The sequence below is a fragment of the Epinephelus lanceolatus genome, chromosome 1, assembly GCF_041903045.1.
Source record: "Epinephelus lanceolatus isolate andai-2023 chromosome 1, ASM4190304v1, whole genome shotgun sequence".
Taxonomy (NCBI): Eukaryota; Metazoa; Chordata; class Actinopteri; order Perciformes; family Serranidae; genus Epinephelus; species Epinephelus lanceolatus.
The window spans coordinates 49,968,691-49,982,020 of record NC_135734.1 but is presented as its reverse complement, the minus strand read 5'-3'; the positions used below and the strand labels follow the sequence as shown (position 1 = coordinate 49,982,020).

At 40.8% G+C, this 13,330-nt stretch overlaps 1 protein-coding gene across 1 annotated transcript in view; it reads left to right on the top strand.

Moving 5' to 3' along the window:
- LOC117256972 (semaphorin-3D) overlaps nt 1–13,330 on the top strand; it is a 144,374-nt gene that overhangs the window by 50,988 nt on the left and 80,056 nt on the right. Inside the window, exon 2 of the mRNA XM_033626719.2 lies at nt 12,056–12,326. Within this exon, the coding sequence (XP_033482610.2) occupies nt 12,140–12,326 (187 nt within the window). The 5' untranslated portion in view covers nt 12,056–12,139. The remainder of the gene's footprint in view (nt 1–12,055; nt 12,327–13,330) is intronic.

The following is a 13,330-nucleotide window of genomic DNA, read 5'->3' as shown; positions in this document are numbered from 1 at the left end:
CATCGTCTGGGAGCCATTATCTTGCATCCAGTCGATGTTGAGATGTTTTAGTCTGTTCCAAAGTGGTGGACAGACGGACAGACAGACCAGCCTGGTCTTGGAGAAATATGCGAACTGACCACGATGACCTCTTAAGACTAGGACTGTAGTCTCCTGGTCGACTAGTCGATTATTCGGTTGCTATGCTCTCGTCCGACCAAATTCTCATTAGTCGAATAATTGCCGTGTTACTTTCATAAGGAGAAAAGTGCTACATCAACAGCTTTCCAGGATTAATCCATTATTCCCTGCAGCAGGGGGACAGGCTAAGTTACCTGTGAAAATGGGGTTGTTTTCAAAACACCCCCGTTGTTGACAGAAAGTTGGACTCGCCCACCCTCACACTCAGCGTCGCGGTGACACAGACCTCCTGTCTGTCTCTGTAAGCTGACACCATTTCCGTCAGTGGAAATGAAGCTTGTATTTACTTTAATTTCACAGATAAGAAACAATAAATTGTGAAGACAGTAAAGCCTCCACTGAAATAGCATTTTAAGTCATGTGTGTGATTTATCCTTCAGGGATTTATACTTCGGGATTTATCCTGGCTTCATATGAGCAGAGGAAGTCTCTGCTAGTTGCTTGGCTAATTTATACAACGTAAAATGCCATAGGCTGGCGCTAATAACGTTAGCATGTTGTATTTGCTTGGAAAACGTGTTTAGTATCAGACAGTTGTTTTGTCAGTGAACCTTGTGAGTTGTAATGGAGCCAAATTATGTGCCGTTACCTTTGTTAAATGTTGCTGTTGTCCCTGGTTTTATATGAGTAGAGGAAAAGATCGCTAGCTGCTAGGCTAATTTATACAATGTAAAACGCCATAGGCTTGTGCTAATAACGTTAGCATGTTGTATTGGTGGGGAAAATGTGTCCAGATAAAGACAAGTGTTTGTCTGTGAATGCTGCGAGTTATAGTGAAGCTGATTTGCGTACTTATGTTTGAGATTGTCTCTATTAAGCCATGTTTAATGTGTGTTTAATGTGTGTTTAATGTGTGTTTAATGTGTGTTTTGAATCAACTATATATATAAAGTTTGATTTGAACTAAACTCTACAGCATTTAACACAGTCCTCCACCGCCAATTAGTGGAGGTGTAACTGCAGAGTGACACAGACACACCACCGCGTAAGTAAAAATAACGTGCAGATTTTTTTCCCCACAACTAATCAATTAGTTGAAGATTATGTGCGACTTTAGTCGACCAAGATTTTCTCTGGTTGACTACAGCCCTACTTAACACAGCATTCTGCGCTGGAGGCATGTGTTTCGTAATGTTGCTTTGATCTGTAGCGTTTGTTGTGTGATTTTGTTGTTTTGTTAAATGTTGTTTTGTATTTATGTGTAACAGCTGACGTCCTGGGAGGTAAGACAAATTTCTGATTTTTTTTTTTTTCTGAGAGTAGAGGGTTTTCAGACATATTTTACTTTTAAACTCTGAGGACCCCCTTGGGGTTGTGGACCCCATGTTTAAGACCCAGTTTCTAAACCTGACTAAGTAGTTTCAGTGCCTGAACCTAACCATGCCACCACCACATAATACAGTATGTGCAAACTTGTACATATTTGTACATATTCCATGTTATCATGAGATATAGCACCGACAGTCATACCGCTAGTAAGGAGACATTTTCTACGAAAAGTATTGCACCAAAATTTGTACATATTCCACGTTATCATGAGCCAGTAATCTGTGCGTAACCCACGTATTTGGGAAGGCTGTGATCACCTGAACAACGTGCTGACGACAGTACAGAAGGAAGCAGTCCTTGAAGGAGGCAGATTGTGGTTGTGGATGGGTTAGACAACACCGGCCCTTTCCCCAGAAACAGGTGTTCAGAGCCATGTGAACTCTGAGTCATTTTAAGATGCGTCGGCGCTATATATATTTTTCTTTCTATAACTTAACATTAAATACGTAACTTTACATCAAGTATGTAACGTGATCCACGGTGCACTAATTTAAAGGATATCATACAAAACCTTGTATTAGGACACATTGCACTGAAACACACCAGTAATAAGGTGCAAAGTGATTATCTGGATGTTGCATTTAGCTACCAGAGAAATGCAAAGTGAAAGATACTCGTTAAACTTTGGTGCATGTAAAAGGAATAGAGATGAAAGTGTTAACATGGGTTTGACACTTGCATTTGGTTTTAAATGTTCCATTTGCATCAGCAGGGAAAGACGGGGTTGGGACATGTGGCAGCAGAAGAAGAGAGCGGCCATTTAATAAAGGAGGGAGAACAGGATGAGGTCGATTAGATTTGGGATTTTGACGGATAAAAGACGGCGATACATGAAAGACAGAGAAACCTATGGTAGATTAAGAAACCAGAGAGATATTAACTGGACTTAATGTTAAAGTAATAAGACAACAGGAGGGATCGGTGGGGAGGGATGGATGGAGGGAGGGGAGTTATTAAATCATGTTGGGGATTAGAGGGTTGGCAGAGAGAGGTTGTAAAGCTGTCACCTCCTCTGGCCAGTGGACACTGAGAAATATCAGAGTGGGGAGAGGAGGAGAAAAGAGGAGAGGAAGCCTCGAGGAGGGTGGAGGAGGATAAGGAAAGGAGGAGCAGGTAGTAAGAGCAGAGACAGAGGGATGAAAGGATTAAATAAGGAGGATTAAAGAAGGGAAATAAAGAGCAGTGAGTAGGAGGAGGCTCGAGGAAGATGAGGAAATACTAAAACATGAAGTTATAAATTAAAGAGATTAAACGAGAAGAAGAATCGCTGGGAGTAATGGAATCAGGTCTGCTCTCCGCTGATAAATCAGACGGGCAGTTAAAATGAGATTTTTCAGCTTCCCCTCGAGCGCCCGGCCACATTTTCACCTCGTCCTCCTGTAAACACAATAAAACTACTTAATCCCTCCAGCAGGAGCAAGAAACGCTCCGTTTTATTCTCCGGGGAGATGGAGGTCAGAGAAAACATTTGAAGTATTCAGAGGCTCTGATTTTACAAGGCAGGTCAAGAGTGTATACAGCGGGGTTGTAACAGGGGCGTCAGGTTGCTCCTGATTAAACACTGTTCGGCAGCAGCAGCTTTCACAGCATCTTCCTCCAACATGCAACAGAGCTGTTTTTTCATACCTCAGTGCTGGCGCAAATGTCACACATGTCCTCAACAAAGAACAGATGAGATTTTGGTGGTCAAAGGTCAAGGTCACTGTGACCTTATCTGTCTCATTCTTGTGAACGCAATCTCAAGAACAGCTTGAGGGAATTTTTTCAAATTTGGCACAAACGTCCACTTGGAGTGAAGGATGAACTGATTAGAATCAGGGCTGGGCATTTTGTGAAAAATTAGGATACCAGTCAGGGTCTAAAATTATCACCCACCAAGTGTTACATTCAGCTTCTCATCGACTGGTGTAATGGCAAAGTCGAGCCATTTCGGTGTCGGTGTGAGTTTGTTGGGACACCCAGCCCTAATTAGAATTTGGTGGTCAAAGGTCAAGGTCACTGTGACCTCGTCATTCACATTCTTTTCAAGGCATCATCTCAAGAACATCTTGAAGGAATTTCTTCAAATTTGGCACAAACCTCCACTTGGACTTAAGGATGAACTGATTAGAACTCTGGTGGTCAAAGGTCAAGGTCACTGTGACCTTGTTTCTGTTTCATTCTCATGATACCAATATCTCAAGAGGGCCTTGAGATGATTTCCTTAAATTTGGCACTCACTTGGACTCAGGAATGAACTGATTAGAAATTGGTGGTCAAAGGTCAAGGTCACTGTGACATTGTCATTCACATTCTTTTCAAGGCATCATCTCAAGAACGTCTTGAAGGAATTTCTTCAAATTTGGCACAAACCTCCACTTGGACTTACGAATGAACTGATTAGAACTTTGGTGGTCAAAGGTCAACGTCACTGTGACCTTGTATCTGTCTCATTCTCATGATACCGATATCTCAAGAGGGCCTTGAGATGATATCCTTAAATTTGGCACAAACATTCACTTGGACTCAAGAATGAACTGATTAGAAATTGGTGGTCAAAGGTCAAGGTTACTGTGACTGCACAAAACATGTTTTTGGCCATAACTCAAGAGCCCTAATGCTAATTATGACAAAATTTCACCCAAATGTCTGATAAAATGATGAAGTGAAGGCGTTTTTTTATCCAAAAAGTCAAAGGTCACCTTCACTGTGACATCATAATGTTGTGATATTTGGTCAGATGCTGAGCTGGTGACACTAATCTTGGGTGTCCACCTTGAAACTGTGGTTTTTGTGGAGGCATACAACCATAAGGCGGTAATTCTAGTTTTCTTTTGAAGCTTGAAACATTCGGGAGCACAATATTTTCCATATTTAGGAAGTCCATTTTAGACTTTTTATTCAGTCCTTATTTAAACAAACTTTCCCATCAACTAACGTCGGAAGCTCCACACAAAGAGTTGACATTTCAGAGCAGAAACAGTCTATTTCTGGAGTGTTGTGTTCAAGAATGTAGGTTAGAGGGTCGATGTGATACAGTATCTCCTTCTCTGTGTGTTTCTTATCTGATTGTTTTATGTCTTTATTTCTAGTCTCTCCTTCTCTGTTTTTAACTTGTTTCCATCCTCTAATCTTAATCTGTGTACTCTCACAGTTTATCTCGCCATTTACATTAGAAGCAACACAGGAAAAATAAAAATGCCATTCCTCACGACATTTTAACGTGTTTAATGATGGAAGTCCAGACGTGGCTGAAAACCTGGACGTGGCACGGCTTGTTTTGTTTACTCATTGTTTGTCCCCAGCCCCCATGGAGCAACAGGAAGAGGAAATAAAGATGGGTCGAGCTGATAACCATGGGAACTTTTTCCTTAACAATGTCATCCACCTCTGTGTGCATGTGTGCTACACTTTATCAGGATATCTCAGAAAGTTGTCAGGGGTTTGTCACTTGGTGGGCATTAGGTTTTTTGGCTTGAGGATCAAATGATTTTGTCATTTTTACCATTTGATCATTTTTATTTTTAATGTTGTGTCAGTGTATTTGTGGGAAAGTTCAGCTCTAGAGGCTTTCAGACAAACAATGAACAAACATGAATGCTTACGGAGTCTGCAGCTGTAAAGTTGTAGAATAATTGTTGGTTTTGCAGAGGAACAGATACAGTTCAGTGTGTTGAAGGTGAAACAAAGGTGACTTTCCACTTTTAGCAGAGGCGTTTCCTGCTCTCCTCCTCAAAATGAACTTGAACAAATTTCTGGCTTTCCTCTGAGACAGACGCCAGCGGTAGTACGCTGGCTTCACAATAGTTTGAGTAGATTCCAGAAGTGACTCAGAGTAATGACAAAAAAACATGTCAAAACATTTGTACGGTACTACTGTTGCAAAAGGCTTGAGTCACTCCATGAGACTAAACTCTATCAACGTGGGACACAGTGTCCTCCTGCGAGGCTGATGCTGAGAGCAGGAGCCATTCTGGCTGGTAGGCGTCTTCTGACCAGCCCCTCCTCTCTTGATGTGGGCAGGTCAGGATTTATTTCATGACTAAAATGGTGGATGACATAATTTGAAATTGTCACGCTGTGAAAAATAACAACGCAAAAGGCCCAGTCATAGCAACATGTAGAACAGCAGGAGTTCAGTCATTGGATTTGCTGCATTTACTGTATTAGATTCGCTCACAGGCTCATAAATCTGGACAGCTGATGAACTTTGAGACTCAATTTGCATGCCGATAAGACCGACATTTGATGACACAAAGAGAGAGAGAGACAAAAATGGAAGAAACTAACATGGTTTATTAGCTATGTTGCACCATCCACATGTATTTAACCTCCTGCGTCGGTGCAAATACATCTGCATGAATTTATTGTCCTGTTAGCAACCAAGCTAAGTAAATGGGCTAATGCCACCAAGCGTCTAGAAACACATATTGTGGAATTATTATGTTCCAGTTTTATCACATCAGTGGCTAATAACAAGTCAGACTGTTGACCTTACAGTCTCTTCTACACACACCTTCATTCAGCAGACTTTAACGTCAGTGTGCCCTTAGTTTGGAGAAGCAGGCTGCAGTACTGACCCAGAAGCTAAGTAATGTACTACTGTGGACAAGGTCAGCAGCAAAATGTATTTTAGCCAATGTCAGTTTAAGTGTACACTATATTTAAAATATTTTTACCACTTAACCTTGCCGCCAGACAGCCCTCTCTGACAGGGAAGCCTTTAACAGCTCCAGTTCCCCATCTCTGCTCTCGTCAGAGCCACCAGACTCCATTGAGAAAAACAGTCATTTTAGCTTGCCAAACACAGGAGCTGCTGGTCTACTGCTGCTTTGATGAGTTACTTTGTTTGTGTTATTGTGTGACTGTGGTGAAAATGAACTGATTCTTTTAGCTGCGGAAGACACACAATAACACAAACAACCTAACTGATCGAAGCAGCAGTCGACCAGCAGCTCCTGTGTTCAGCAATGTTAAATCACTGGTTTTCTCAATGGAGTCTGGCTTTGAAAAGAGTGATATAACAGATTATGTCTACTGTCACAAATCACTGCTTGACGGTAAGGTAAAGCAGTAAAAATATTCTAAATATAGCATACACTTACACTGATAATGATTTTTTTCGGTGACTAAAATACATTTTGCTGTTGACCCCGTCCACAGCAGTACATTGCTTAGCTTCTGTGGCAGTACTCGTGCCTGCTTCTCCAAACTGGAAGCCTGCTGACTGACATCCTCTGTATGTAATACACTAGTAAGATCTGAACTATCCCTTTAAAGACTTATAACAAGTCAAACTTTAGCAACTTCCACTGCAGCTCGAGCCACGTTTCCTTCGTCTATTTGTAAACTTCAAAACACTCAAACAATTTCTGACATGGACGAAGCAGTTGAATACTTCTGTAGTTAAAACTAGCACTGTACAACGATGCTGAATTTATTTTACTCATTTAACGGTAATAACCAGAAAGTAAAGCATCACCCTCCTCTGTGACCTGCAGTCGACCTGAATCTGACCGAAAACAAAACAACGTAAACACACATAAACAAACTGTTTTTAGTCTCCAAAAGTTGACATGATGTCCTCATCCGGTTGCTTTTGCCACAATGTATTGTTGTGAGAGTGTGTGTGCACATGTGTGAGGATGCCTCGGATGTGTTTGTGTATCTCAGGTTTGCGTGTGTGTGTGTGTGTGTGTGTGTGTGTATGTATTAACATAAGTGTTTTTGTGAAAAATGTTCAGTAGAGTGTGGCTTTGTGTTTAAATCAAACCGACAGACAGAGGAAACGAACGATGGGTTTCCTTCAGGGATTTATTTAAAAACTTGTGTCAACACCCAAGTTTCCTCTGGACAAAACACACACACACACACACACACACACACACACACACACACACAGTTTTTATGTCAGATGAGCAGAAAGGAAGAGACAGTATGTTCCTTGTCTGTCTCTGTGGTGACAGGTCTGAGGAGGTCGTTTCCTCCAGTCAAGTGTTAAACACAACTGAACAATGATGATGTGAAACATGTGATGTTGTCAGACTTACGTTACAATACAAAACATCTATCTACAGTTACAAAAATGTTGTTGATTACATCTGAATTGTTTCAACACAAAAAGAAGAAACTAATTTCTCTCTGTCTCTTTCATTTTGTCACTTAAACCTGAAGTGACAGGTTTACTGTTGTTTCGATTGTAATACTGTTTATTCAAAGTTATTAACTTGTCACCGCACAAACACACCAGTAAATTTTCAATTTATTTTTCTTCTTAATTTACTCCCCTCTCTTATTTTTCTGCCTCTTTCTTTAAATGCACCCTTTAATTTTGTCCCTTGGAAAGTACACAAATCAAAAACTGTCACATACACAACTGAAATGATTTAATTTGTTCACAATCAGCTCCCAGAGGATGTGTCACAGAGAAAACTACAATTAAAATCTCAAACAAGACAGTTTATGAAAGTAATAAAGAGCATTAGAGAGGATCAAGTGTCATTTCGGGGAATTACAGGGGAGTGCTTTTAATTTGAAAGGGTTTATCCCAAGGCTACTATTTAGTGGATAAAAGGTACAGGATATTAAAGGCTGTGATTAAGTTATGAGTCATCCACAGTTGTTTTGCAGTCTGTTAGTAGCATTAAGGCTCTGAAACTCATCATCGTTTTTCCACGATGACAACAGAACATTTTGAAGCCTTTTGAAGTTTACGCTGTAGAAATGAGACACAGAGACTCTGCTGTGTTTGAAAAGAAAATGTCAGCTTATCGGTGCAATGAGAGAGTTCCCTTCATAGTGTACTGAAAACAGTAAACAAGTTTAAACAGTAATCTTGCCTGAGGTGATATAAATTGAGATTTCCTGCACATTTTGGTGTCATTCAGTGGAGCAGCAGCAGCGGCGTGAAACCTCTCTGACTGTCTCTCCTCTCTCAGCAGGCGTCTTTGGATCCTGTTGAGCTCTTTAAAACCTGCTGACAAGATGCAAGGCAGCCAGCCGCTATGAGAGATCATGATGAATTATCATGTGATAACATGGGCAGTTTCTGCTGGAACCATGCTCGCAACCTTGGCAAATTACCCAACCACCTGAAATAATTTCATGCTTAGGCTACAGTTACAGTGGAGGGAAGTAGCTCTGCACTTCAGAGACTTTTCATCACTTCCAAATGTTGTGTTGTCCTCACGGATGGATTACTGAACAGACCTACTGGACACGGGCCCAGAGGCCCAGCGAGGTCATGAGACCCATGGGATCAGAGCGTCTGTTTGAAACGACTGTTAACATTTCTTGTTGGAAAGTAAATCACACAACAACAAACAGATACAAACACACAGACAGAGATGCAAAACAACTACAGAGAGACACAGGACAACCACAAAGACACTAGGGGAGGCAGTCAGATTGTACCAAACTGAGGTTGCCCATGGTAACCCATTGTGAGATATTTATGTCGTACAGTTTCCTCCTTGTATGAGAATGACAAAATCAGGGGCAGAGTGAGTTTTTATAATATATTATATGTTTGCCTCACCAATGCAATTATTCAGACAAATTAAATGAAAACATGTTTGCAGCAGCTGCCTTTTGTAAAGATGACTTATAAGTTAACTAGTGTCTGTGCTGTGCTGCCCTTGCGGGTGAATTTTGCCTCTTTTGCACTGTCAACATCACGTTTTTAACAAATATTTAGATAATTAATTATTGATTTATGTGAATTGATTCCAAATTGTCCACATCCGCATCGTTATGCATCCAAGAAATGATAATTTCCCCCACCCCTGGACCACACGCAAAAAAACTACAGAGATGCAAAACAACCCCAAAGGAACGCAAAACGACAACAAAAAAGAGATGCAAAACTACTGCAAAGAGATGCAAGTCCATAAAAAAGAGACACAGAACACCTACAAAGAGATGCAAGACAACAACAAAGAAACATAAAATTACTACAAAGAGATGCAAGATGACCACAAAGAGATGCAAAACAACATTAAAGAGACACAAAACTACTACAAAGAGATGCAAGACAACAACAAAGACACATGAAACTACTACAAAGAGATGCAAAATGACTGCAAAGAGATGCAAAACAACATTAAAGTGCCACAAAACTACTTTAAGGAGATGCAAAAATACCTCCAAAGAGGTGGAAAACCACAAAAAAAGAGACACAAAACTACTGCAGAGACACAATATGACCACAGAGAGATGCAGATCCATAAAAAGGAGACACAAAACACCCACAAAGAGATGCAAGACAACAACAAAGAAACACAAAACTACTACAAAGAGATACACCTAATGGCACACGGCGCCCCAGACTAACATCCAACTACACAAAATTGAAACCACAAAATATCTCCAACATGCTTACCGTAGTGATCCAAGTGTGCTGCAGCCCCGACATAAAAAGTTGTTTGGAAAAACGTCATATGAACTTAACCAGAGCGTTCCTCAGCATGAGGGTGAGTAGATAATGGCTGAATTTTCATTTTTGGGTGCACTATCCCTATAAGGAGATGCAAAAATATGTCAAAGAGGTGGAAAACCACAACAAAGAGACACAAAATGACCACATAGAAATGCAAAACAACATTAAAGAGACACAAAACTACTACAAAGAGATGGAAAATGACCGTAAAGAGATACAAAACAACATTAAAGTGCCACAAAACTACTTTAAGGAGATGCAAAAATACCTCAAAGAGGTGGAAAACCACAACAAAGAGACACAAAACTACTACAAAGAGACTGATAACACCCACAAAGAGATGCAAAATTATTTTAAAAAGACACAAAACTACTACAAAGGGATTCAAACCCACGACAATAAGAAGCAAAATGACAAATGACAACTTCAGAACAACAACTTTTCAACTGAACTTCTTCAGTAGGGGTGGGAGCCTTCCACATGCCTGTGGCCTTTGTCTCATTATCTATCCATGGTCATGCTGTGTCTTCTTTCTGCTTTAGAGTAGCTACAGTGAGTTCAGCATTCAAGCTGGCTAATAAGCGAACTGTCTTTCCTCTCTCAGCAGATACTCTCTCCTTGCTTTTCTCAAACTGAACTCCTTCCACTGGCCAGCTACCACAATAGTAAACAGTACAAAGTGATAAATTGACCTGTTTCCTTCATGAACTGTTCCCACATTAACACACCCAGTCCTAACTGCACATATAGTTCCTGTCTGCTGTGATTTATTCAGGTGTCCATGAGCTCGCTGACGACACCTCTAAAGTGCAGAGGGAATAAGGGAATAAGTCAAAAAAGCTAAACTATGTTCATTGGTTTGTTTTTGTAAATGTGCAGTGATTCGATTAGACTTGATATTTAGATTGTTGATCTCCTAAAACATACACTAGTCCCAGCTGGAGTTTGAATTAAATTATATGAGTATCGGATTCATCGCCTTGTTTTGGAAAATTAAAAGCTCTTGTGTGTTTTGTTCAGTGTGATTACCACAAAACCAAACTTAATCTGACAGTAATGTTCTTGGTTTTCACTCTCTCTGTGAACAGAAAGCAAATGCTGAGGTCGTCTTACAGCGCGCTCTTTGAGAATCTGTCACATTGTTTATGGTCTAACTGGAGCTCTGGGCTCTGTTCATCTCATTTACTCTGTCCCTCTGTGTGTGCTTGCTTTTAGAAATGTAGTAATAGGTCCCCTGCATATTGTGCTAAAAAGACCTCCAGTCAGTGTTTGTTTTTTTCAGATGAAGAGGTTGGTACGCCTCTTTGGTTGGAGTCTTGTCTTTTCCAATAAAAATGTAAACATCTTAAGTTCTAGTAATAACTTATCTTTAAAGGTCCACTGTGAAGGATTTAGAGGGATATATTGGCAGAAAAGGGACATAATATAATAAGTATGTTTTCTTTAGTGTGTAATCTACATAGGAAGCGAGTCCTCATTGATGGAGATCACTGTGTTGCGCCACCATGTTTCTACAGTAGCCCAGAACGGACAAACCAAACATTGGCTCCACATAGGGACATTTGCATTTTCACATCGGACACGGTAGTTAGAAGCCCATCTGTGACAAGAGCACCGTAAAAACACTCTGTGCCTTCCAATGCCCACACTAACATACTATATAGCACGCCAGAAGATTTAGTTTGTCCCAATACAGTATGTCAAATATCTCTACAGGATGATTTACTTCTGTAATTTTTGATTTAGTGCCATGTGGCTGGTCAAACTACCCACTTGGCCAACAGTTCTACTTCTACTAGTTTTAACTAATAGTTCAAGCTCAAGGAATATCAGCTATTTCGCTTTGAGTCAAAAATTTCAACCTTATTGTGGCATTAGAGGAAATTCATTTTGGGTAAATCATGTGGGGACCATGACCACAGAACTTCATGGCAATGCATCCAATAGTTGTTGAGATATTTAAATCTGGACTGACGTAGCTGACTGACCAGCCCACAGACTGATACTCCATCCATAGAGCCATGCTGCTGTGATGAGTTAATCCAGAGTTAATTCAATGTGTGATAAAACACATTTAATGTAACATCTAACCAGTTCTTTCCTTCTCCCTCTTTTTTATTCCCCCTCCAGCCGGCTGCAGCGCAGAGTGTGATGTGACCAGCTGGTCCAACCTCCTTCCATCTTTCTCTCCACATCAGTGAAGATCAGTCAGAGATGACAGCGATCGCTGCTGCAGTCCTGCAGGCAGCAGGAGGACTCAGAGCCGGAGGGGTGAAGTCTCTTCAGATCCTGATGCTGTGTCTTCTCCCTCTGCTGTGGCTGCAGCCTGCAGACTCCAGCGCTGCTCCAGGGGCCACAGCCTGGAGGCAAACCGGGCCACGGCTGCAGCTCTCCCACTCAGGTAGGAAACACATCAAGGGAAAAACATACTGCTCTAAATACGTTCCCATAAACATGGCAACAAAACAAATCTACCCTCAGACATGCAGGACTCCACATTACTAATGTCAATTCGTACTTTTACTGTGAGAGTTAATTTAAGCTCTTGACTCACATTGAAACTATATAAACCTGCTGTTGTGATGGTTCAGACACCACCAGTCTTGTTTATACAGTAAGCGCAGGAGGATTTTGAGGTTGGCTGTTGTTTCAGAGGGCTTGATACAGTAATGTGGAAGTTATGTCTGACTGTGATGGTTAAGAGAGAGCTTCAAAGGAAAGCTGTTGATTTACTCCTTCAGTTGAGGTCACAGACTACAGTTACCTAAAGGTGCTCCATGGAGTTTTCTTGTAAACAAAGAAATCAAATACTTTGTTACCAAAACGCATCATGTGAATCTTTGAGGTCTGACAATGTGTTGAATGCATTTCCTCCCTCATTAAAGAAATGCTCTTTAGAACAGTTTTTACATCATGTTTGCGAGCACTTTTGTCCTTTGGTTTGGTCCTTGGTTTGTGGACCCACCTGAAGCTTCAACTTAAGCATTTTGGCCGTTGCTGTTGGAGCAAGAAGTGACCATATTTGGACGAGGGGTCAAGATAACCCTAACTCCAGCATCTAGCTTGGTTAACACAGTGTGTTTACAACTGTGATTATGCTAATGCAAATCAAATTATTGGTCGAGGAAAACAGGCTTAAAACCACCAAATCAAAATGGAGGGGAAAGAAAAACTGAACATCTGACTTATAGGTGGGTCTTTTATTTAAACCAAATATTAGACAAGACTTTTTTTAGGTGGCAAAAATGTCAACAATTTCATGAACTGAAAACACACTGAACTAGCGACAGCTTCGGCTACACCTAGACTCTTGGAATTTGCCGCCATGTCACGTTTACGTTACCAAACCAACATTGTCGCCGTGGTAGTGACAGAACGGAGGTGTCACTCAGAGTGGCCATGCTC